This window comes from Furipterus horrens, unplaced genomic scaffold (genome assembly GCF_987537825.1).
Source record: "Furipterus horrens unplaced genomic scaffold, mFurHor1.1.pri manual_scaffold_5, whole genome shotgun sequence".
In the NCBI taxonomy this organism is placed as follows: Eukaryota; Metazoa; Chordata; class Mammalia; order Chiroptera; family Furipteridae; genus Furipterus; species Furipterus horrens.
In genome coordinates, this window is record NW_028327175.1 from 126240814 (window position 1) to 126267651 (window position 26838).

At 39.6% G+C, this 26838-nt stretch overlaps 1 protein-coding gene across 3 annotated transcripts in view; it reads right to left on the reverse strand.

The window, feature by feature from the left end:
- Positions 1-12515, reverse strand: part of RBBP6 (RB binding protein 6, ubiquitin ligase) — a 30313-nt gene extending 17798 nt beyond the window's left edge. For all 3 annotated transcript variants that reach the window (XM_090277728.1, XM_090277727.1, XM_090277730.1), the window contains exons 1-4: positions 11796-12515; positions 7038-7137; positions 5007-5043; positions 751-795 (exon numbers count right to left, since the gene is read on the reverse strand). In XM_090277728.1, the coding sequence (XP_090133854.1) occupies positions 751-795; positions 5007-5043; positions 7038-7137; positions 11796-11961 (348 nt within the window). In that variant the 5' untranslated portion in view covers positions 11962-12515. The remainder of the gene's footprint in view (positions 1-750; positions 796-5006; positions 5044-7037; positions 7138-11795) is intronic.
- Between the last annotated feature and the right edge of the window lie 14323 nt (positions 12516-26838).

Sequence of the window (26838 nt, forward strand, 5' to 3'; positions counted from 1 at the left end):
AAGGTATGATTTACAAGCTAAATCTATTGTTTTAAAAAGTAATCCATCACTAGTGCTTTCCCAAACAAAAGTACACATTGTTGAGCAGAAAATGTAAGCAATCTTATAGCAAAACATGGCATATACAATGATTTCAGGAGGACACAATTTGCCCCCCTGCCAAACAAACATGTTGGTATATTATTGCAAACAGCATTATACATTTACATAATTCATGTAGTCTGTGTTCAAACAAATTAGGTTGTTTAAAACTTTTTCTAATGCAGATGGACTGCAAGTCTATAGCATAAAGAAGCAATTGTATCACATTTAAAATGTTGACCTTCATGGGTTCAATTCAAATATTCAGAAAGAAGCAGACAATTGTCCATGTAAAGGAAAGCTTCTATTTGGCTGCTTAAAGGATGTCCACATAATTTACAGCCAAAACCAGGGAATTCCTCCAGAACTTTGTTAAGTTTCCAATGTGTAATTAAACAAAATGTATGAGGGGGAAAAAAAAAACCAAACAAGTGTAACTTCATGTATTTCTTCTGTCTTGAAGATGAAAATACTCCAACATTATGATAAGACTGACAAAATACTCCCCCCATCTTCTCAAAAACCATAACTACTCTTTACAGGATAGTAATAACATACACAGTTTTACAAAATATTTCCCTCCCTCAACCCCTCCAAAACAATTGTTCCACATAAAAATACGATGCTATAGGAAAAGATTTATATTTTCAAAATTATATGTATATATACCTTTGTAAGCTGGGCCAGAGAAATAGATGCAGAAGAGTCATCAATCTGTTCACAAAAAATTAAACACACATTCAAGTTCCACACTGAAAACATCTGAAAGTGATCATTTAGTCCCTACTGCCACTTATGTTTAAATATTGGGCATTTTATTAGAAGTTTTCCAAAGAATGTTATTGTCTAAAAAATGTTTTAAAGCTGAAAGTGCAGCTTACCCTCTTTCTCTCCCTACATATTTCACGCAGTAATAAAGACTAACAGTTGAGGGAGATTCAATCACAATTAGAAAATGGGGCAAAGAAAAGTATATTACATAGGCACTCTGTTCAGACTGGTGACCAAATGCTAAATAAGAGTCCAGTGTCTCCCAAAGGTCTCTAAATGTGATGATGCTCAAGACAATTGACACTAGAAGAGAGAATAAGAAATCTATCTTTCTGGAATGCCACGATACAAATTGTAAAACAAGCTGCTCTTTATAAAGCTCAGATTATCTTTAATAAAACCCCCACATAATTACTACATTTCCCCCAGCATATACTGCTCAATCCGAGCAAGTTTATTCTCCCATACAGAGAGTAACAGCTTCTTGACAAAGAAACCACAGCTTGATCAAGGCAAAGATGTTAAGCCAAACAAAAAGGGGAAACATGAGGATAACTTTAATATGTGGAGAAAAGAAAGTTAATCAAATGGAGCAAGTATTATATATGAAGGATATAATGGGGGCTTTTTAAAAATGTTTTTCCCATGTGACATTCTTAAATTTTTCATTATTTGGTCCCAACATTTTAGAATCAGTTTATAAAAAGTGTAAATGTGCATGTATGTGCACACATACATACATGTCTTTAGCATGTAATGGTGAAGAGATGATTTCCATACAGATGTACCCAAATGAAAACATTACCTTCCTATGCACTAAGAAGCATATTATATGTAATTCTCTCATTTTTGGTCATAACTCTAATTTAAAATAGAATGTAACAAGATGTCTGAAGCAAAGGGAAAAACAAAATAGTGAGTCTTCGTCAGGTATTTTTCAAGTATTCGAGTATTAAAAGCAGCATGATTTTAAGAGTTCCAAAAAGAAATATAACAAGTTTTAATAAGTTCTTAACACAATCCCACCACAGTAGGAATTCAATAAATGCAAATTTTAAAAAAGTTGGCAAAATTTAAAATATATCTTAGAAATACCTTAAGATTTTAAGTTAGTTTGATGCCTATTACTAGTGGGATGCTTACAGAAAAGATTCTTAGCGCTATATGGAGGGACTCTAGTTCATAAAGCACTTTTTGGAAGAATTTATAATATCCAATTTTTAACCAGAATAAAATGACCTAGTCAATCTCTTTTAGAGGGTTAATTTTGTATCAACCAGGAATTATTTTAATTTAAGTAACAAGAACTGAATAACTGGCTGTTAGCCACCATCTATACTATACATCTAACCAATAAAACAGCCTTTAAAAACAGTTCATTACTACTACCTAGAATATGATACTGACCATTTCCTTAGAAAGTAATGTTATATTAACTTTTTAATGTAGGAACTAAAAAGTTAACATTTTTGTTCTTCCCACTCCTAACACTTAAAATACATCTGACTTTTTGTTCTTATGCCAGGCTTTGTCTTTTTTTTTTTTTTTACTTTCTGCCAACCTGTTATTAGTATTGTATATTTATTGAATTGAAAATGGTTTCAGATATTCGATGGCATCTAAATCACTTTTTTCCATCACCAAATAATCACCATAGCACCTAAATATCTTATAATCCACAAGGAAGTCAAATGAACCACAAATTTAGAAGGGCATCCAGTTGTTTTGCACATATAGCAAGGTACGAAGAAATAAGTGAAAACTGCTGACAAGGAATGGTTTTCAAATGGCTAGAAATTTATATGGACTAAACAAAATAAATACAGATACTACTAATAAAAATCTTCAGCCTTCAAAACAACTGATCAATGCATACTATAGACATCATTAAAATTTAAGACACCTCCCCACATCTAATTTGTGGTCCTGTCTAGGAGCAAGAATCTTAAAATCTTTTACACCAAATATACTAGCTTGAAATTAAAGGACCCTACACAATGTAATCTGGATGTTCAGTAGTAGGAAGAACACCCAGCTTTGGAGTCTCAACATGGAAGGACAACTAAGTAAACAAAACAAAGCTGAGGAATAGAGAGAAATAAATAGCCATTCTTGATTAGAGATGACTAAGTTACCAATATGTACACACATTCACTTTTACTAATCAGAATTAAAAAACGGGGTTTAGTGACTTTATCTTACTTGAATTTTGTGAATGTGTACAATACACGTGATTAAGTCTCCTAAGACAGGCATAAATTACGCTTGATGAATCAAATCTTTTTCTCATCCTAAATGTCAGCAAATGTACCCCAAGCAAATAAATGATGGGGATATTTATTAACTTATCTAATGTCCCCATTTCAGATAATCCTACCTAAAAATTAAAGTCTCTTTTAAATTACTAAAAAAAAAAAAAAAAAAAAAAAAAAAAGAAAGAAAGAAAAAAAGAAAGAAAAGAGAAACCTATGTAAGTATAAAATAAACTGCTTCTTGTAAGTGTAATACAGACATGCCAGGGAACACACAAGGCTAAAAGAATGTTAACTTTATTTATGAACATGTGATTTCTGTTTATACACATGCTAATAAACAAAAAGGAAATAACTGTTTTCAAGGAATAAAACTTCATCTGAATTAATTGAAATACTATATAAAATGTACTTTATACAAAATGTGTTACATTAACTACTACAGTTACCAGGATGTCTTCTATTTCGTGCTAGCATTTGGATACATAAAAATCAGTTTTAAACCAATCACCAGCAAAACAGAAACTTGGACAGTTTTTACAGGATTATGCTTAAAAAACAAAAACAAAAACCCATATACCCCAAAAGAGGGGTGGGGGGGGGACCCAAACACTACGAGTTTGGAATCACTGTATTTAGTTCCATGGGAACTAAGGCCATATATACTTTAGAGAACAAGTCCAAAGTTCAGATTTACTATGTTATCATGTTTAAGATCCAATGATTCAAGGTTAGTGAAATGCCTGATACACAATTCAAGATCAGTATTTAAAAAGAATTAAAGTGAAACAGCAAGCAGTACCTAAATGAAGATTTCAGACATCTTGTATTGTGTACAAATCAGCCTAAGCAGTCAAATGTTTAAGAAAACCATCCACTTTACAGAACCCGATTACTGCAGACCTGTGTTTGGAAACAGATGCTTCACCCCCACAAGTGAGGAATGCTACTAATTGTTAGCTCAAGGTCAAAACTGTGTCACACTCCAGATTAATCTGTGATAAAATCAGGATGTCACCCTGGTTAAGGGCAGTTACCTTTGATAAACTACAGCTCTCAATTAACTTACAATTAACATAGCATTTTTATGTCTTATGAGAAAGGGAAATATTTTAAATTGGACAACTGAGCAGACTAGAACAGAAAGACCTTGTATTAAAATTTGAAAACAATGTACTCAATTTTACAAAATCATTAAAAAGACACTGATATGCTTGTGGGGGGGCCCAATTTCAGGTTTTGCTTTATAGTATGTATAGACACAAAGAATAGGGGCTCAAACATGCCAAATAAAGCAAAACTAAATAATAAAGCTGCATCAATGATCTCTGGAAAGCTTTCTTCTATGATGTGTCTGAACTTCGAGAAAGCATCAAACTTTAATACGAGTTTCACATATTGCTAATGCACTTTTCAAAGCCATCCATCAGGCAGGGGGGAAAAAATCTAACAAAAACTAAGTGATACAACGTGAAAATGGCAAAATATACACTCCAAACATTTTTTTATTGCAAGAAACAAAAAGCACACAACAGCCTGTACATACATACAGAATACTAACTAGACAGACAGATGTAGAACATGTTGTCATGTTCATTAGTATAAAAACTACATGATCTAAAAAGGATCATACATTAACTGTACAACACAGTGTCATATAGGGTTGCTATCATATTTAATATGAAACTGTTTAGGGGGCACAAATTACCCATTTCTACAAAATAAGTGTGCAAATTATGCCACATATATCCAGATTCAACTGAGCTGTCATCCAAATACATTTTATTTACAATATGTACTATGATCAATTGGATATTAAGGTCTAAAATGATTTACTTCACTGCTACATTATAAAGGTAAAAGCAATGTGTAGAAAAAGTGTGAGATTGTGTTTTTACATACTGCTTTTGAAGTTCCCATCACTGGTTCAGTTCGACTTCTAAAAAACAAAAACAAAAGCAACATTAATTCTGTGAGCAGCTATTTAGGATTTTTTGTACTAAAAAATCTTAATACTATGTCTAATCACACATTTACAGGAAAATTTTCCTTTGGGACAAAGATTTAAAAATAGCCAATGTCCAAAATAATGAATACATTACTTTGATTAATCATTATCACCTTTGAACATGAAGTTTACAGTGAATTTATAGTTAAAAAAAAAAAATCTATACTGGGGAATTATAGAATAGATATGTATCTTGCCACTTATAATGTTTTCTGAAAGGCAGTATGAGGACTTTGTGGTTATTTCTTAATAGACTGAATAATTAAATTGTTCCCCAGTTTTTAATAGGTACAGATAAGATATAAACTTTCGTACATCAGATTTTCTTAAAACAAGACCACTGCTAACATTTGTATTTTGGATCTCTGAGAAATTCCTGTGCTCCAAACACTAGATTTCAAATCCAGAAAGACAGGCTGATATGACTAATTTTTTTAAACTTGAAAAACATTTTATGAGTATTGAGTTGCTTTTAAATTTATGTACTTTTGGCTAGTTTAATTTTCTAAAGTCTCAAAAAAATGACCAAAGATTAAATAAGAATTCTAACTTCCAGAAAAATATAACATAGTCTGACACAGCACTTTAGCAAAAAGAGTAAGAATTGGACAAATTCAAGTAAGCCCCAAAATAAATTCCTTTAAAGGTCCACACAGGAAACAGGCCAGAGATTGAGTTGCTAAAAACAGCTTTTAAATGCTTTTAGTTTTAAGTTTATGCTATCTGACTACAGAGAAATGTTAGATAGAATGTGAAAGGAGTTTCTAAGTTTGTGCATGATTTGGAAGTCCTGAAATAAAAATGAACTCTCATTTTCTAATATTTGCCTAACAAACTCAGAAGCATTTTATGAGGCATATACATTAAAGGAAATCATACCCATAGTGAATTACACCATGCAATTCTATAAAAGTCAACTTATTTTCCCATGTACTTCAAATAATTCCCCAAGACTTTTTGAATATCAAAAAAATAAATAAATAAAAATAAAAAATTGAAAATCTGAAACTCAAATGTTTTTAAAAAGGCACTTGGTAAATTAAAGTGTAATCTCACACTAGATTTTAGGAGTTAATTTCTTCTTTATAATTTCTTAAAATTACATTAAGTTAAAAAGCACACAGTTCACTTGGTATTTACAGACAAAGTGTTCAACTTTTTAAATTGTTACTATACAGAAGTTATTATACAAGATAACCTCCAAATGTTATATGGAATATAACTTCACCACAACAATGAAAATAATCCTCCTTCAGTGAATTTCTTAAGCTCTAGACTAATCCTAAAATATTGCTATTTTCTCACTTTAATAATAGTCATTTACCATGTGCCAGGCACCGTTTATTCATTATCTCTATTTCATTTTGAGGACTCTTGAGGTACAGACTTTAGGAGACTTACCCAAAGTCAATTAGTGAAGTCAAATCCAAGTTTGATTCCAGTGTCTGCTTATAAATTCTATACTCTAGCCACCCAATAAAATTCCTTACGGATGAGGAGCAAATGTTAACACTACTAAATACTTCTGATGCTGTCAAAATATTTATGATAGATCTCTTAAGTAACATATACATTTTTTAATACTAAGGGAAAAAAAGTGCAGAGGCAAATAAAAACAAAGAAGGGCACAGAAATATTTGCTCACTATTTGAAAATGACATTTTCTCGTCTTTCTAAATATTACCTAGATAAAGCAAAAATTCTTCCTAACAGTGCTTACTCTTAACTACATATAGATTAAGTTCACCTAAAAGGGGGAGGGCAGGAGGGATCAGGAAAAAAAAAAAACCCGTCCTCCTCACAGTTTTAGGGATTGAGGGTATATATTAGGGTAAAGTAATGAGTTTGATTCTAAAATCCACCTTGTTATTTCTCAAACAGTATTATTTTGAGTCTTAAATACATGAAATTTGATAAATACTTACATAACATATGTCTTGCTTGTAGATTTAACACCCCCGAAAGGAATTCTTCTAACAATTACGGATGAATTCTTAGGTATTAGAGCATTATCATCAGTATATTCTGTAAATAAAACGACAGTTGAGTTTCCATTTGGGGATTTGGTTAAGTCATAGTTCTCAAGAATTAAGAGAACTTCAACCAAACACAAACTGTATGGGAAATAAATAGAAAAAGCATTAATAACTGCATGTTCCTTGCATGTAGATTACTGATACTGTCAGAATATCCAAAACCATCAAGGGACTTCTCTTCAAAGGACATCAGTGTCAGCTGGTTCTTGGCTCTGACACCTCTACTTTTGTGGAACCTCAAATTTCAGAGACTGCCCTGGCTGGTGTGGCTCAGTGGATTAAGTGCTGGCCTGTGAACTGAAGGGTCACCAGTTCGGTTCCCGGTCAGGGCACCCTTTTAATAAACTTCAGCATTTTCTCCAAAAAAATAATAAAAATAAAATAAAATACAATGAGACTAAACCATTCCCTAATTTAGCCAGTAATACCAAACATTTGAATTATGAAAAAAGGCTGTTTATAATGAAGGAATTCTGTCTCTCCTAGACCCTAAATATGAGTATTACTGGGGAAAACAGACTAAAAAATTAAATCGACATGTTTTGAGTCCAGAAAAAAGGATTTTGTAACAGAGAATTAAACAGAATGCAACTTTGAATAGAATGTTAATTCAAGGAACTGATATTTGAGACTTACTTTAAGACTGAAAAGCCAGACAGATGTGCAAAAAAGCTGGACAGAGTGTTTTAGATCAAAGTGAAAAAAAGGGACACAAAACCAAGTAGCTGAAGAAAATAAAAGAATGATATGAAATATAGGAAGAACATATATTGATTTATATTTTGTTTCTAAGTACAACAGAATGTCACTGAAGGATTATTAAAAAATGACACTTTAGAACCTATATAAAAGACTCATGGACATGGACAACGGGGAGGGATATGATTGCGGGAGAGGGGGTGGGTTGGGTGGGGGAGAGAAATTAGGGGAAAAGGGGACAACTGTAATTGAAAAACCAAAATTAAAAAAAAAAAAAAAAGAAAAAAAAATTAAAAAAAAGAAAATGACACTTTGATTTATGTTTTAAAAAATGATTACTCTGGTATCTAAGTGGAGCACAAACCCGTAGAGGAATAAAAGCAGAAACAGGTAACTAATAAGGCACCTGCTGTATAGTCTAGGTAGGAGATAAGGATGGTCTGTGCTGGGATATGACAGAAATGCAGAGTCAGAATGTTTGACGCAGAATTGCTAGGGCTCACAAATGAAAAGAACTGGGGTGAAGGAGAAACATGTACTGGCATGAATTTCTGGGTTCTGGTTTAAGCAACTAGATAAACAGTGAAGTCACTTTCTGAGAAGACAAATTGGAAAGATGAGTGGATCCTATTTCCCTACTCTTTGAACTATTATTGCAATATTTTTGTAAGAATGGAATTTAAATAGTAAATGGACCAATGAATTTAACAATGGTAAAGAGTTGCTGAGGAAGAAACTTGTAAAATTACTAAAAAGAAAATCCATCTACTACAGGGAAATAGATGTAAAATGTACCCATTTCCCTTAATCACAATCAGACTGACATTAGGGTTTACTCTGTGTTAAGGTTACTGTTTACTTGTTATTCAGCACTAAGGGACTGACTTCATTTTATGCACACACACATATATATCAGTATTATTTTTAACCATAATACTATTAGTATTTCCTGTTATGTTCAGGAAAGGATTCTTTTCAGGACATTTCAAGCAACAGGTTGTATTTCACAGGCATTGAGTTAGAGTGATGCAATTTCCTAAATTAAGGAATACCAGTATAAGCCTATCATCTTGCATAGTTCACAACAGTCCCAGATTCTAAGCAAGCTCTGAAATCGGAAATAGATGAGATGGGATTCATTAAAAAGCGAATTCTAGATCAAAACTTGGTGTCAAACACCTGACAGTTTCTAAATATGTAACAACTCTCAAGTGTTCACTGGGGGAAAAAATAGCAAATGTGTCCCCAGTAGCTGCCCAAAACAATTTAATCAGCACAGTACTGCGTCAAACTAAGTTAGGTGCCCAAACACCAGATGCTGTAATTGACCTTTTAATTTTTATGTACCTGAACCGCATGGATGATTTCCTAACCTTAAATACCTCTTTAATAAAGTAGCCTGTCATCTTCAAAGAACCTTTCTGTGCATCAGTGTAATTTTTAATTCAAAACCACATGAAGACCACACGTGAAAGAGAAACAAGATGAATGTGACAAATGAAGAAAGATAGCAAGAGTATTTTAAAAACACTTCACCCTCAGCTTCCAAATCTTTCACACTAAGTTCAAAATGAAGGCTGTTTCTTTTGGGGGGGGGGGTGTTGCACAAACATAGGAAAACAAGTTTATATAGTTAAGTTACATAGAAAAAAAATTAAAAAAATCACTAGAATTTTATTTTGAAATATAGTCTAGAAATAAAGAAGCAGGATTCTTAAATCTAAAACATGAAACAGAGTCAAGTATTTTAATCTAATCAAGACTTGGGGGTCCTAAGCACCGGCAGATGAGTCAATTTAAACATTAATTCCAATCAACTATTGATGATCCAGTTCAGCATTCTCTCCTAGGCAATATCCTAATTATGAAGCGACAAACATTTATTTTGTACTTTTTAATTCACTGGATGGTGCTAAAACCAAGTGGCACTCTTAAATCAGCTGTCTTGTAACACTGGATACTATTTCCAATAAAACTCATTGAGTGCCTATCTTCTGCGCTAACAGTATTTCTCCCCTAATTTGAAGATTACAAACAATGCACATTTTCTCCCCCAAAGCTCCTCCTTCTCTTTACCAATCTAATATCAAAGCTTTCTCCGATAAAGACAGTTCACACAGATATACAAAACAAATATGATGCCAGGCAAAGCATTTCCCTGTCTTTCAGGGTTTTTCAAAATAATGTATCACATAATTTCTTGGCTTGGAAAATAAGAACATGTCACAAAACTCTATTTAAATTTTGGACAAGAATTCCATCAACCTTACTCTATCAAATTTACTTTGGTCTAGTGAAGCTGTATTCTATTAGCTGAAAAAGATGGACAAAGTCTAGCCCCGAATGATTAACTGTTAATACTCCAGTAAAATATGAAACTTGCATAGTATTTAATGATTAAAATTGCCTTAATATTTTTGAATTCCACTTATATTGTCTTTCATTCATAAGTACCATTCCCTATCAAGATGGGCTGGGATTCTTACCAACTCACCTGTTCTATTAAGTGTGACTGTAATAGTTAAGGAATGCTTTCGGTGATCTTAAACAATATATTTCCCTTAAGGTATTTTCTTAAACAGTATTTTAAAAACTGTTTCTCAAACGTTCATGACCACCAATTTTTCCTCTCCTTAAGCAGAGAGATGCTATACATAATTACAATTACCACAGCTCACATGAAGTGTCCCTTAGGAATGAAACTTTTTAAAATGGGGTCAAGTGAAGAATATTCTTTCACATATTATCACGCGAGTAAAATTCTTCCTTAATGAGTATTTTTGAGTCAAGATTGCCAGTATTGCTGCCCCTTCAAACTACACCATCATACTTATGACTAGATGCAAATATAAAACAGCTCTTTTACAAGGCTTACTCTACCTACCAAACAACAGGCTAGAAGTCAGGGATCTCCCTGACAACTGTAACTAAAAGAACCTTTGTTACCATAAACCAAATTTAATAATCAAGAAAAACCCTAACCTAATTAGGACTTCACTTTATTTCTGTTCTTGGCATGGGTAAAATTCAAAAGACTGACCAACTGAAAAGTACAGATCAGCATTACAATACTGAGAAAAAAAACCAAAACAAGTTCAGGGTCAGAACCTGAAAAGGTCATTTGTCACGTTTCCATATCTCCTGTTAAATTCTCATAAAATGCCTTAAAAAAAAAAAAAAAAAAAAGAGTACAATCAGTGGGTTATTAGTACTCATATGGTAGCAGCCTACTGTTTTTCAGTATCCTAGTATTGAACATTGTGGGAAGTCTAGCAATCACTACTTTAAAGTCTCTACTTTTGATATTCAGTAAACATGAACAAAGAGTTCAACTACTTAGTTACTGTATTACTAATTCTGAAATTTACACACAAGACATATCAAGCTCCAAAAGCAAGTCCAAAAGCTGGGTTAAATACTCAGAAATATTAAAGTGAGGATTGTTTTTCCACAATGGGGGCAACTCCAAAATTAAAATAAGCAGACAGTGGGAGGCAGAAAAGGACGTAAAATGTGCCATGAAACCCCAAGATGTTGTTAGGTTAGAAAGTTAGAGAAGCCTCTCTATCGCTGCTTTGACTAACGTGAAGCCTTGCATACCTGCGTTCTCCTCCCCTCCTTCTGCAGTGAAGTTAGAAACCACCACTAGGGAAGCACCCAGAGAAGCCCTCCCCTCTCCCACCAAAACCCTCATTTTTAAACATTTGAGAGGAACAATCAGATTTCCAAGTTTTAGATTAGCCTGTTACAGATGACCCATGTACACACAAATCAAATAAAACCAGTTAAACTCCAAGGCCCAATGCTGCAACCTTGGCTGCAGATTCAAGTTGTATCGAAAGCATTAGAAAGCGTCCCACAGGAGCCACACAGCGGTTAGTCTTCCGCCAGGAACCTCACTTATATATGTCTTCCACCAGCACAGATCCGGGTCCACGTGACGCTTACCTTCCTTCGTCTGCGCGTTGGTGATCTGCAGGTCGCAGTCAGCAGCTTTCAGCTTCTCTCTCCCCATAATCTGCTTCTTTAGGTCGCAGAGGGAGATGTGGAGCCCATCAAAGGTGACGGTATCATAGTTGAGTTTAGAAGAAAATTTATAATGCACACAGGACATGGTGCCAAAGGATTCCTAAGGTTCAGCGAGGAGACGTGGACACGCTCAATATACGTATATTTATAAACTTAAGAGCAGTATATGTACACACACAAAACACTCAAAAGACACTGAAGGACCCTAAGGTCTCGGATTAAATACCCCCTGCCACAAGCAGGGGTTCGTAAAAACAATAATGCAGAACCCCCCGATACTCAATCACTTCATGTGTAAGAGGCGGACGAGGACGGGGAAGGGGACGGAGAATCCGCCAACGGGCACAGTGTCACCCGGCTGGGCCCCCCTCGCTCATGCTAAGGGCCAGCAGGAGACGGGGGACAGGCGGTGCAGTCAATGGCGGTCAGTCCACACGTTAAAGTCCGAGCGACCCCGCGGGGTCAGGGGTCCATAGCGCGGGCGCACCTCCCGGCGGGTCTTTCTCCGTGGTTTGGACGACCCGAGCCCCGGGACAAGGCTGAGGGGAGAGGGCCTAGGCCCGGAGTCCACCGGCGGCCTCTCGCCTCCTCCTGGCTTCCGGACGACCGGCGTCGGCTTCCCCAGGCCCAGCCCCCCCAACCCCCCCCCCCCCCCAGGCCGTGGAGCCTGCTCCTGGGAGGCCACAAGCGGCGCCGCGGCCTAGGCCCAAACGCGCGGTCGGAGGTGGAGAGGCCTTCCGGAGGCCGGCGTTGCCTCCACCCCCCGCCGCCGCCGCCGCCGCCGCCGCCGCCGCCGCCGCCGCCACAAAGCCGGCACCAGACCTCCACTGGGCCTCGAAGCGCCGCCTCACCACCCCGGACCCGTCGGCGGCCGGGGGTCTTCGGCGGACCCTGGCGCCACCGCCGCGGCTCCCTGACGCTTCCTCCCGCCGAGTGCTCCGCACTTCTCTCGCCTTCCGCTCCCGTCGCCTCTAGGCCCAGAACAGCGAGAACACGCCCGGAAACCGCCGGGCGACGACAAGGGCTTCCTTTCTGTTCCGCCCCCCCCGCCGCTCTCGGGCGCTCACCGGGAGCCGGCGACACTTCCGAGCCAGGCACTATGGCGGACGCGGCCTGGCTCCAAGCGAGCGCCCACTCCGGGGTCTCTTAAGCACGGACAGCACGGGCGGCGCTCGCGGGCGGGGCCGGCGTGCGCGCGTCGGCGGCCCGAGGGGCGGGGCCCGTGGCGTCACAAAGTGCACTGGGCCCCACGTGATCACGCGCTTTGTGACGTCCGAGCGCGGAACCGGAACCTGCCTCCGAAGGGTGGGGGAGGCTGCAAAGAGGGTCGAGCGGTAGGGCGGGTCCCGGAGCGCCGCTCAGATGTCAGTGGTACTACCGCGATAGTTTGCACGGAGGCGTGGCGTGCCGAGGGGTGGTCAGCCAACACCCCTTGCCCACGATTCCCGACTCCTCCGAGCCCCCCAATTTAAGTAAACATCGTGGTTGCTATGGAAGCGCCCCATAGCTTTCCCTTCCAACAAACCCGCTACCCTAAGATCTTCCAGGAGGGAAGTATGGAGCAGACCCAGGATAGAACTGATAACTACTGTAAAGATTTATTGAGCTCCTACTATGTGTTAGGCGCAGGGCTTTGCGTTTTATAGCACTGCCAGGCTCTGCAGCCACGTTGTCTGGGTTGGACCACTACCTATGGGACTCCTAGATTTAACTTTGTGCTTCGGTTTCTTTGGCTGGAAAAAGCTGTTAAAATTAGTCTCCTTGCATTGCCATATACTTCGGGTAGTGAGCGCACAATGTAAGATACGTATGTTGTATTATAGATTTGTACACTTGAAACTGATAATGTCATTAACCGCTTGTTAGGTTGCGCAGAATGAGAGGAGAAACAACAGGAGACCAGGCAATAAGTTTATAAGATGTACTATTTGGCAAGCTGCAAACAGGCAGGCTGAGACCAAATGGTGTCAGCCCAGAAGAGCAACAAGGCAGCAGTTTTCAATGGGAGCTGGGAGTGGGAGTTAGCAGGACTCCCTGCAGATGATCCAGTGGGGGAGTTGATTCTGAGAACAGAGAAGTTGCTGAATTCTTGTCTGCAGATAAAGATACCTTTCAAGGACCTAGGCAGACACTGATGCCAACAGTTACTGTGGGGGCAGCAGAATCATTGGAGGCTTACTAAAATTTGACCTGAATTCCCAGAACCCAGGTCTTATGCCTAAGACCATTGTCACCCCAATATATTTAATTTCTAAAAAATTCCATTAAAAATGTTACTTGGTTTACTGGGTTGTCATGGATTAAGTAAATGAATACATTTCCATTGTTTAGGACCATGCCTGTAATATGGTTCAGTGTGTCTCAATAAATGTGGTTCAATTAACATCAGTTTAAAAATAGCAACAAAAAACCCTATTACTAGCATTATCTCCAATTTATAGGTGAGGAAACTGAAGCTAGCAATCACAAACTTTCTGAATTTGCACGCTCAGTGGCAGGTCTGAAATCTCATTCCTAATTATAAAAGCAGCAAACTGTGCCGAGAATCCCCTCAGTGGATTGGAATATTTTTCCTGGGGGCATGGGAAAGTTATTAAATCCATAAAATTCATAATATAATAAAATTACATTCACAAACAGTAACACTTACTATCATTTACAATGCATTTTCCTCATCCTGGCTGAGACAGTCTCTGAGAAGGAAGTCACACAGCCAAGAGGTGGCCAAGTTTTCCAGGCATTGCCTAAATATACACTCTAAATTCTCTCTAAACTTGTTTTAAATCAATTGTCTTCTCAGAAAAGTCTTCCTAAGGCTACCTTATCTAAATAGAAAGGCCATCGTTTTAAATCCCTTTACTCCTTTTTTTTTTTTCTTTTTTTTCTTTTCTAACCACTCATCACTACTTGGCATGGTATATGATTGGCTTTTAATTTTTTGTCTCCCTTGCACCTCAGAATAGGGATTTGTCTCTTTTATGTTGTATTCCCAGTTCCCAGAACACTGCCTAAACGTAGTAAGCACTCAACAAATCGTCGTCGGCAGCCGTCCGTCTCGAGAGACGATGGTGTAGCTTCTTAAGAGTCTATCTGCACCACCGAGAATGGCTGTGCAGTCCGACTCGAGAGTGACACGGTATCTGTCTCCTCCCGTGTTGAATCGACATCTTGCGATGACGCTGGAGTGTCCTCTCCAGTGAAGCTGAAGCTACAGAGCCTGGGCAGGGTAATATGGAGGGTCTGCTGTTGCCCATGCAGCAGACCCCCCCTCTCTTCGCAGCTGAAGGATCCAAGGGAAAGACGGAGTCAATACAGCTTGGCTTCAGGTGCGCCGCAGGAGTTGCCGGTGTTGACTACAACGTCAAACCGCCTTAGGGACTCCGGCTCCAGATTTTCTGTCGGGGTTTACTCCCTTAGCCTTTCCCCTGAAGAGGTATGCCGCAAGGCAGCGGAGGTTTTTTGGAGTCAGAGTTTTCCTTCTCTCAACAAATACGTATTAAATAACTACATTGTTTTGGTGGTCTATAGACATATCATGGCAATAAGATTTTGGTTACGTCAAGGGCAGTCTCAGAGATGAAAATACAATTCAACACAACCACATCATCAACATCAGTGCTTTTTTTGTTTAACATTTAAAATAAAAACATCCCTTTTATTGACAATGAACTTCACAGAATAACAGAAATAAGACACTGGACTGTAACATTGCAGCAAACAGGTTAATACTCTTCACCCTCATCCTCTCCCTCAGCACTATCTGCCCAAAATTCCTTACAATCCTTCTCAAGGACAGCCATGTCCTCGCAGGCCACAGAAAACATACCAGTGGACAAAGGTACACTTGGCAAACATCAGGTCCAACTTGTGGTTCAGGTAAGCCCAGGCCTCAGCAACAGCTGTGGTATACAGCCTGCTGTATTCTATCCACGTCTCCACCAGGTACCACAGTGGGAGGCTGGTAATTAATGCCAACATTAAAGCCAGTGTGGCACCAGTTCACAAACTAGATGGTATGCTTGGTCTTGATGGTGGCAATGGCAGCATTGACATCTTTGAGAACCATGTCACCATGGTACAACAGGCAACAAGTCATGTACCTACTGTGGCAAGGGTCACATTTTACCATCTGGCTGGCTGGCTCAAAGCACACATTGGTAATCTCTGCTACAGTAAGCTGTTACAGAGACTTTCTTAGCAGAGATGACAGGGGCATATGTGGCCAGAGGGAAGTGGATGCAGGGATAGGGTACCAGGCTGGTCTGGAATTTGGTCATATCAATATCCAGGGCTCCATCAAACCTGAGGAAAGCAGTGATGGAGGACACTATCTGGCTAATAAGTGTAGGTTGGGTACTGAATATTAATGTCTTAGATGGCCTCATTTTCAACCACAAAGACCCAATCAGAGTGCTCTAGGGTGCTGTGAGTGGTGAGGATGGTGTTGTAGGGTTCAGCTACAGCTGTGGAAACCTGGGGCCTGGGTAAATGGAGAACTTCAGCTTGGACTTCTTGCCATATCTATCAACAGATGTTCCATCAGCAGGGAAATGAATCCAGAACCAGTACCCCCACCAAAGCTGTGGAAAACCAAGAAGCCTAAAGACTTGGAGCCTGCAGTCATTAACAAAGTTCTTACTGGTACCTACCACCAGCTCTTCCACCCTGAATAGCTCACCACAGGCAAGGAAGATGCTGCCAATAACTATACCCGGTGGGCGCTACACTATTGACAAGGAGATCATTGACCTTGTCTTGGACGGAATTCAGAAACTGGCCTACCAGCACACAGGTCTTCTAATCAAATCCTGCCAAGTGCCCAATAGCACAACATAACCAGATTCTGAGTCCGGTCTCAGCCCAGCGTCTCAAAAAGTATATCCTTTATGTAACCAAAGCATCTTCCCCAGATGGTTGATTGTCTTCATAGTTTATTTGTTCAATATTAAAGCTTACATAAAGTTTTTTATTTTAATGTAATAAAACCTGTCAACCTTTTTTCATGCATGGTTTTTACCTTTACTAGTAAACCTAAAAAAAAAATAACTTTCCAGCTACTCAGCACCCATCCTAGATATTTATATGCTTATGCTTCCTTCTAGTTTATGTATGGGCTTCATGATTTGAAATTAAACTCTATCCTGTTTGAACTTTTTGTGTATAGTGTATAATATAGAGTGAAGATGATTTTATGCCTTATAAAATTGTGAAATATATTGTTAATAAAGAAAAAAGCATAAAATATATACTTTAATGCAAGCTATACATCCGTGTTATAGCAATTAAAGAGTTTTAAACTATGTTTTAAACTATATTTTATGGTGATTTATAACAGATGGGATGACTTTTTAGTTTTTAGGAGATTTTTGCAACATCACATTTGACTCCTCATTGTTTTGTCTTTTTAATAGCATTTTAAGGTACATTCAATTTGTTGAAAGCTAAAGGTCATGAGTTAAATCATCATATGAACTGAGTTTTTGAAAATTGATGTGAGCAACCTATTGGTTTTCTACTATAACTCATTTATTCATTCAAATGGCAAAATAAAAATGTCTGAAAATCCCATGTGTGGGTGATGGGGGTCAGTGGGATGCCCTATGATCATTGGTGCAGTATACACTGAAATAGTATTTGGGGAAACAATTTGGCATTCTCTTGCAGATTTAAGTATTCCTATATCCTATGAGTCAGTAATTCCACTCCTGGTTATAACTCTTTTGTACTTGCACAAGAATTTCATGGAAGCTCTTTTTAACAGTAAAAAGCTGAAACAACTCAAATGCCCATGATCGTAGAAGAGATAAATGAATTATACTCTATTCAGAGAGTGGAATATTACACAGCAATGAAAACAAATAAAATACAGCTACATGCAACAACATGGTGATAGGATCTTTTTAGCTGTTCTTGAATCAAAAACGCAAGCCTCAGATGACACATCATATAATACCCTTTCTATGAGTCAGTGGAAGAAACTTCTGGAGACCCAAGCAATTCCTCTTAAAGAATTCACATATGGACCCATCTACTCAGACTCACTCTCTCTGAGCTCCAGCACCAGGGTAGCAGCTTAAAAGGCACCAGTGGAAGACCTGAAGTATCTGGCATGAAGGCCAGCAGAGGCCACTGTCTCTTTTCTGAGCCCTCCCCATGCAGAGCCATAGAGCCAGTGGGCTGGTACCATTATCTGAGACATCATCAACATGGCTAACACTGTTTGACCCACCTTGGAGATCCCCAGAGACTCTGTCCCACCCAAATTATAGGCACACCCAAGCTGCTTTTCCATATCAATGGCAGGTCTTCACTCATACTGCACAACTTCCTAAATTCTATCGCAAAAGCAACAGTTGGCCTCAGTGAGCACCAGACCTAGCACTAGCAGCAGCCAGCCTAGATTTACAGCCTGGCTTCTCCTGGGAAACTCCAAGCCCAGCACAAGTAGCAGCCATCTCATATTGCTTTATAAGTCAGGCATGGTGGCCCCTGGCAAAACACAGGGGGGCTGACCTTGGCCTGACCACCTAGGAACCCCAGGGCCAGCATACCCAGTGGACCACATTGGAGCACCACCACCCTGCCCCCGCATAGCTGATTCTCCACAGAAAGCAAGGATAGGCAGCTGAGTGGCCTGGGTAAATCCCTCCCATTGACGTGCCAACAGCAACCAAAGCTCAACTACAAGAGGAGGATGTATTCAGCCCACATGAAGGATGCACCTCTAGTCCCCAGCTTGGGTGATAGGGGAGGCTGTGCCACTGCACCCTGCAGGACACCTGCTATGTTAGGCCACACTACCAAGACACAGAGTCAAAGCAGTTCTACCTAATACATAGAAACAAACACAGGGAGGCTGTCAAAATGAGGAGACAAAGAAACATGACCCAAATGAAAGAACAGATCAAAACTCTAGAGAAAGAGCTGAACAAAATGGAGATCAGCAATCTATAAGAGACAGAGTTCAAAACACTGGTTATATGGATGCTCGAGGAACTCAGTGAGGACCTCAGTAGTATAAAAAAATCCAGTCAGAAATGAAGGATACACTAATTGAAATAAATACAATTTACAGAGAAACAACAATAGAGTGGATTAAGCCAAGAATTAAATCAATGATTTGGAACATAAAGAAGAAAAAATAATCAGAATAACAAGAAGAAAAAAGAATCCAAAAGAATGAGGATAGTATAAACAGCCTCTGAGACAACTTCAAGGGGTCCAACATACATATCATAGGGGTGCCAGAAGGAGAAGAGAAAGAAATTGGAAGTCTATTTGAAAAAATAATGAAAGAAAACTTTCCTAATTTGGTGAAGGAAATAGACATGCAAGCGTAGGAAGCGCAGAGAGTCCCAAACAACATCGAGGCAAAGAGGCCCACTCCAAGACACATCATAATTAAAATGCCAAAGTTTAAAAATAAAGAGAGAATCTTAAAAGCAGCGAGAGAAAAGCTGTTAGTTACCTACAGGGGAGTTTCCATAAGACTGTCAGCTGTTTTCTCAAAAGAAACTTTGCAGGCAAGAAGGGGCTGGCAAGAAATATTCAAAGTCATGAAAAGCAGGGACCTACAGCCAAGATTGCTCTACCCAGCAAAGATATCATTTAGAATAGAAGGGCAGACAAAGAACTTCCCAGACAAGAAAAAACTAAAGGAGTTCGTCATCACCAAACCAGTATTATATGAAATGTTAAAGGGACTTATTTAAGAAAAATAAGATAAAAATTATGAACAATAAAATGGCAAAAATACAGCTCTATCAACAATTGAATCTAAAAAACAAACTAAGCAAACAAGAAGACTAAAGACAGAATCATGGGTACATAGAGTGTTTTGATGGTTGCCAGATGGGATGGGGGTATGAGGGGATGGATAAAGAGGTGAGGGAATTAAGAAGTACAAATATGCAGTTATAGAATAGCTATGGGGTTGTAAAGTACAGTATAGGAAATGGAGTAGCCAAAGAACTTATACGCATGACCCATGACATGAACAATGGTGTGGGCATTGCCTGAGGGAGTGAGGGGTGTTGGGTGGAGCGGGCAAAGGGGGAAAAAACAGGACAACAGTAATAGCATTATCAATACAATTAAAAAAATAAAATATGAAAGAAAAATAAAATAAAACGGGTTGTGCCTGGCTAAGAAGGGCAGTCTCTTCACCACTATTTTATGGGCAAGGTGTCAGTCGTATAGAGGGGCCTGAAGGAAGGGGCTGCCTCTGTGTGAATATCAACTGCAAAGCTGGTCCACTGCCAGCAGACTGTTCTGTGGCTTTCCTCTGCCTGTCTCCAGCTTATACTTGGTTATCTCTGGAATAGTGTTTTTATCTCATTTCTACTCCTATATTAAGTTTCAGGAGGGCACAGACCTCACTCCTTCATCTGCATTCTTCCTGGGGCACCTGGCAGGTGCTGAGGAATTATCTGTGTAGCCCTGTATGACTCTCGATAAGTGGTTCGGCTGGCTTCTCCAGCAGTAACAAGCTTAGTAGATTAAAGCAGGGCAGTGGCCCAGAAGGTCCCTGGAGGAAGTGCAAATGGGGACACCTCTACTTACACAGGCCTTACTCAGGCTTTGTGTGTGCCCCTCACCCACTGATACTCATGATATTATATATTTCTGGCACTGGGCTCTGTGCTGTCCCGTTTATCATGTACTGTCCCTTTTATCTTTACCTGTGAGGTAGGTGGAGTTCTTCTCCTAGTTTTACAGAGAAAGACTGAGACTCATGGAGGTGAGCCCAAGGTCACTGTTAGTAGTGATGGAGCCAGGATTCAAACCCAGTGGTGAGCTTACTTTCCCTGTCAGGCGTTCCTGGTGGTGTCTGTCATAGCTGTGCCTATCTTGGGTATGCGCCTTGCCTTTGGTTTGCTGGCTTTTTCTCTTGGAGATCACTGGTCAAGAGAAGGGGAATAAGAGAAAATCATTCATTCTTTTTATAGAGCTCATCGAGTGACAGCTTGTTCCTGACACGGTTCTAGGTACCCAGTGTAGCAGTGAACATGGCAGACAAGGCTTTTGTCAACCTGAAGTTTCCATTCTAGCGAGGGAGAGACACAAGAAGCATTTAGACAAGTGAAGAGAAGAGGTAACTGTAGAATGTGCCAAGTGTTATGAAGAAAATAAAACAGCAAGATGGAATGTGATGGGTGGGGGGGTGAGGGTGATTAACACTGGATGGTCAGGAAAGGCCTCTGGGAGGAGGTGACATTTGAGCTGGGATTTGAATGACAAAAGGGGGGAGGTTCTAGGCGAAGAAGTTTCTGGGTGGAGTGAATGACAAGTGCAAAAGTCCTGAGGGTGATCCAGGGACAGTCAGCAGGCCAGTGTGGCTGAAGTATGTGGATAATGAGGAGATGACAAGGCTCATGCCAGAGAGAAAAGTAGGGGCCAGGTCATGTAGGATTTTAGAAGCCATATGATCAACTTTTGACTTGAGAGAGGAATGTCCTAGAAAGGTATGAGAACTCAGGACCACCTAATATTAATGTTCAGGGCAATTTGAGTACGGAGAGGTACCATGGGTTCCTAAGACCCAAACTACAGCTGAACTGTGATTACTTTCATCAGCGTCCTGTGAAATTCCAGAAACTTTAAGAGGCTAGGAGAGCATGGGGTTGTCAAGTATGGTTCATTGAAAAGGCAGTGGTTGGGTGACACATGCACAACACATGGCTCATAACATCTTTTCCAGGGGTCACATGACCAGGACTGTAGCTTCAGAAGGGTGGGGAGAGATTGATCCCAAGACAGATCCTACAGTTCCTGGAGCTTGTTCCATCTGTTATGCAGGCTGGTGACATAGATCTGTGAGGAATGGGTCAAAGGCAGCCCTGATAATCTAGGTCTCTGACTGGTTAGAAGGCCTGCAAAGGACTTGAAGTAGAAGTCCTCTTTAGTGAGATAAGAAAACGGAGACACACAGGGGAAAGGAATGCCCATATGACTCTGTGCCAAGGCCTGGAGCTTGTTCCAAATGCAGAGGCTGGAGCATCTGACAAAGCAGGGTTTTGTGCGTATGATCCTGAGGCACAGCCAGGGTTAAGAACCACCATATTCTTGGTGGCTCGTGGTTTAGTACACAGGCGCAGGCACCACATACAGCCTTGATTCAAAGGCCCTGTTGCATACTACACTGGGGCACTGAGCAAGTCACGTAAACTCACTATGCCCTGTCTCTTCACTGCCCACTAGAGCCAGTAACTATAGCACCTCAATCATAGGCTCTTCCAGGAAATAGAGTACCTGAGAACAGTACCCACATCAGGTGAACATTGGCCATCACTGTGCTATTCCACTGACCTTCAGGACCACCCTGTATGGAAAGCAGCATCATTATTATTCTGGTTTACAAAGGAGAACTGAAGTTTAGTGACCTTTCCAAAGTCATACTAAAAGCATTTCTTTTGCAAAATAAGGACACACTCCATCTCAAAATTCTCTTGTGATCTGGGGTTCAATTGGGTAGATCACTGCCACTGCTTACAGACAGGAGGTAATAATAATACCTTTCTTGCAAGGTAGTCCTTAAGGTGAAATGTGGCAAAATTCCAGTCACAGATCAATCTTGCACGAATCACAACTATAAACTTTGGAGAAAATGTAACTACCTGAAAACACTGGGGAAAAATCAAACTCAGGCAAGCGCTAAAGGGTGTCTTCACTTGGAAGAAGGGAACAGCACTGGGCGAATGTACTGTTTTCAAAGGCAGGACAAGTCTGTGCCAAGGGAGCATAGCTTAAACTCAGCTACAGTACAATCTAGTTTTATTGGCCAAAAGAACCAGAGGACAAAGATGCATAAACAGAGCCTCTGGAAATTGAGCAGAGATTCCCAGAAAGAAAGATCCAGAGAGGAAAGCCCCAAATTCTATATGTAAACTCTGCCCAAATCTCTGGCAAAACACTTGTATGCTGGGCAAGTCTGGCTAGAGCTAAACAAAGCGAACTGATATTTCAGCTGTCACTCACCCCAGGGAAGGCAGCCCTGCAGCATGAGTTCAGCCAAATTAACTGCCGGCTTTAAAAAAAGAATTAAACTGCCTGCTACATACTGATACAGAAAGATATTCAAATATATGGCTAAATGCAAGTCACCACAAAAAACATTGCATAATGTGCTTCCAAATTATATATACATACATATTTGTATATGTACATGTGCATATATACATGCTACATGTGTGTGTACATACACACTTGTATATGTCTAGAGTGTTTCTGATAAGCTGAAAGAATATGCAAGCTGGCAAGAGTGATTGCTTTCTGGGAAGGGGAAATGGAATTGGCTATTGGATTGACCAATAGAGGAGGCAGAGCCACTTTTGTTCCACTTTGGTTTCTTTTTTTTTTAGTCATAATCATTGAGGTCTTCAATAATTTTCATACAGAAGAATTCACCCTTTTTGATTTACAGTTTTCTGATTTTTGGCTAGCACATAACATCACATCACAACCACCATAGTCAGGATACAGAGCATTTTCATCACCCTCCAAAATTTATAGTCAACTCCACCCTCTACTTCCATCCGTTGACAACAGTCGACCTGTTTGCTATTCTTACCATGTTGGCCTTTTTTCAGCTCATCAGATAAATGGAATCATACAGTATGCCACCCTTTGCAGTTGACTTCTTTCACTTAACATGTTGAATTTGAATTCCATCCACATTGTATCAGTGTTTCATTCTTTTTGTTGTTGAGTAATCCTCCCTGGTTTGGATGCACCATGGTTGGAGTATTCTTCAGCTGAATACGTGGGTTGTTTCTTCTTCTGGCAATTATAAATAACAGTCTTAAACTTCATGTGCAGCTTTTAATTTCTGCTTGATCAGTACTGAAGAATACGTTATTGGGCCACAAGGTGTCTGTTTAACTTTGCAAAAAACCTGTCCAACTGTTTCCCAAAGAGATTCCATTTTGCATTCCCACCAGCAATACATGAGGGTTCCAGGGGGTCTGCAGCTTTGTCAGCACATGGTATTGTCAGTATTTTTTCTTTGTTTTAAATATTTTATTGAATATGTGGGAATATCTCACTGTTTCTCTTATGAATTTTCCTAATAGTCGATAAGTTAGAGCATCCTTTCATGCACTTATTTGCAATCATATATCTTTATAATGGCACTATTGAGATATAATTCACATACTATAACATTTACCTTTTAAACATATACAATTCAGTGGCTTTAAGTATATTCAAAGAGGTGTGCAGCATCACTACTATCTAATTTTGAAACATGTTCATCACCTTATACCCAGTGGGAGTCATTTCCACTCCTTTCCAGACCCCACCACCCAATACCTGGCAATCACTAATCTGCTTCCCGTCTCTGTGGACTTGCCTATTCTGAACAGTTCATATAAATTAGGGGTTCCCAAACTTCGGGCTGTGGACTGGTATTGGTCTGGGCCTGTTAGGAACAGGGCGAGACAGTAGGAGGTGAGCTTGGATGTAATGCGATTGCATCACCCTGAAACCACCCCCTGCCACCACCATCCTTGGTCTATGGAAAAACTGTCTTTCATGAAACGAATCCCTGGTGCCAAAAAGTTGGGGACTGCTGATATAAATGGAATCATACAATACATGGTCTTGCATCTGGCATCTTTCACTTAGCATAATATTCTCAAAGTTTATACATGTTATAGCATGTGTCAGTAATTCATTCTTTTAAAAACATTTTATTTTTTCTCCTACAGTTGTCCCAATTTTTTCCCCCTTTGCCCGCCTTCACCCAGTCCAACCCCAACTTCCACAGTCATTCTCCACACCATTGTTCATGTCCATGGGTCATTCATACATGTTTTTTGACTAATCCCTTCCCCTTCGTTCCACCATTCTCCCCATCTCCCCTCCCTTCTGGCAGCTGTCAGTCTGTCCCATGTTTTCATGTCTCTGATTATATTTTGCTCATTAGTGTATTTTGTTCATTAGATTCCTCTTATAAGTGAGATCATATGGTATTTGTCTTTCACCGACTGGCTTATTTCACTAAACATAATAGTCTCCAGTTCTATCCATGCTGTCGCAAAAGGTAGAAGTTCCTTCTTTCTTTCTTCTGTGTAGTATTCCTTTGTGTAAATGCACTACAGTTTTTAAATCCCCTCACCTACTGATGGGCACTTAGGCTGTTTCCAACACTTGGCTATTGTAAATAGTGCTGCCATGAACATAGGGATGCATAGGTTCTTTTGAATTGATGTTTCAAGATTCCTAGGGTATATTCCCAGCAATGGAATCACTGGGTCAAATCCTTTTGTGGCTGAACGATATTCGATTACATGAGTGTACTATTTCGTTACGGACATTCGGCTTATTTCACTTTCTGACTATGACGAATAATGCTGTTGTGAATATTCATGTATGATTTTTTATGTAGACACCAGTTTTCATTTCTCTTGAGTATATATCCAGGAGTGGAATTGCTTAGTTAAATGACAACTCATAGTTTAACTTTTGAGAAACTGCTCAACTATTTCTTAAAGCAGATATATTATTCTATATTTCCACTGGGAATGGATGAGGGTTCTGATTTTTTTCACGTCCTCACCAACACTTGTTCTTTTTGGTTATGGCCACCCTGGTGGGTGTGGGGTAATGTCTCATTATGATTTTGATTTGCACTTTACTAAGGACTGATGATTAGCATTATTTTGTGTGCTTATTTTGTCTGGTGATTTAGTCTAGATCTTTATCCCTGAGGGCTCTGAGCACCTGGTTTACATGCATAAAGGAGGCTGGAGTTGCTGTAATGGCCTCTTCACAGTTAAAATTGGGCATGGGAACACCAAGGGGCATCCCAGTAAATCCTCTGAGTTTCAGAATCCTCACTGTCCTCATTATGTAGCAGCAATCCTATGTCCTTGTGATAATGAAAGTCAATTAGCTCTGCTAATACAGTAACTGCTGTTCTTTGCCTGCTGGGCTCCTGGCATAAGTAGCTCCAAATGACCAGGTAGCAAGTTTAAGTTAGTGTAATGGTTACTGTGTCACCTGGTAGGAGCATCCCTCCTGTAGGAACCAGGGTCATTAGTTCAACAGAACTTAAAATTTCAGGTAGAGGAAACACAGTTTCCTAAGTGGGTCACTGGGAGTAACAGTGGAGGGGCCATTGCTATCCCCTGGTTCTCAGATCCATTCATTATAACTTGTAAGGACACACCACCATATAATGGCTGTTGATTCAAAGGATATATTGCATTTTGAGGGAGAGCACCTTAACCCCAAGGTCTCATTACCAAACTGTACTTTTAAGAGGCCATTTCAGTGTTCTGTCAGAAAAGCAGCTTCTGAGTGACGGGGAATATCATGTCCATAGTCATCTCTCTCTCTTTTTTTCTTTCTTTTGTTTTTGTTTTTGTGTTTGTTTTTTTGGTTGTCAAATAATCTTTAATTTAAATATTTTCCTTTGTAGTTCTTAACTGGCCAGGCATTTCACTGCACCACTATTAATGTCATCTATGATATCATGAGGGTGGCAGCCATCAACATTGCAGCCAACAGACTGGGCAGTCCCTGGGATCTCTTTAATGGTTCTGGAGAGTTCTCTAGCTAAATATCGGTGCTACATCTGTTGGGCAATGTTAACAGTCTCATCAGAAGTGATATTTCCACTGTGCTTAATGTTTTTTTGCTTCTTTCTATCTCTTGTTGGCTCTTTGAGGGCTTTGATGATCAGGTCAGAGGCATGGTAAACCTGTTTTTGCAGTTTCTAGTCCATGTGGGAAGACCAACCACCCTGAAATAAGCTGGCTCTCATGGCAGCATGTCCAGTGTCACAGAGAAGAGAGTGTGGGAGTGAGGGGGCAGGAACACCTGCTCTGATTCTGATGTCTTAGTCTCTAAGTTCCCAAGGCAGGGATCTCCTGTGCTTTGTTTTCATTAATCAGCAGTCTAGCATAGTGCCCAACACTAATAGAATATGTATTGACTGAAGGGCCAAGAGTGACTTTGG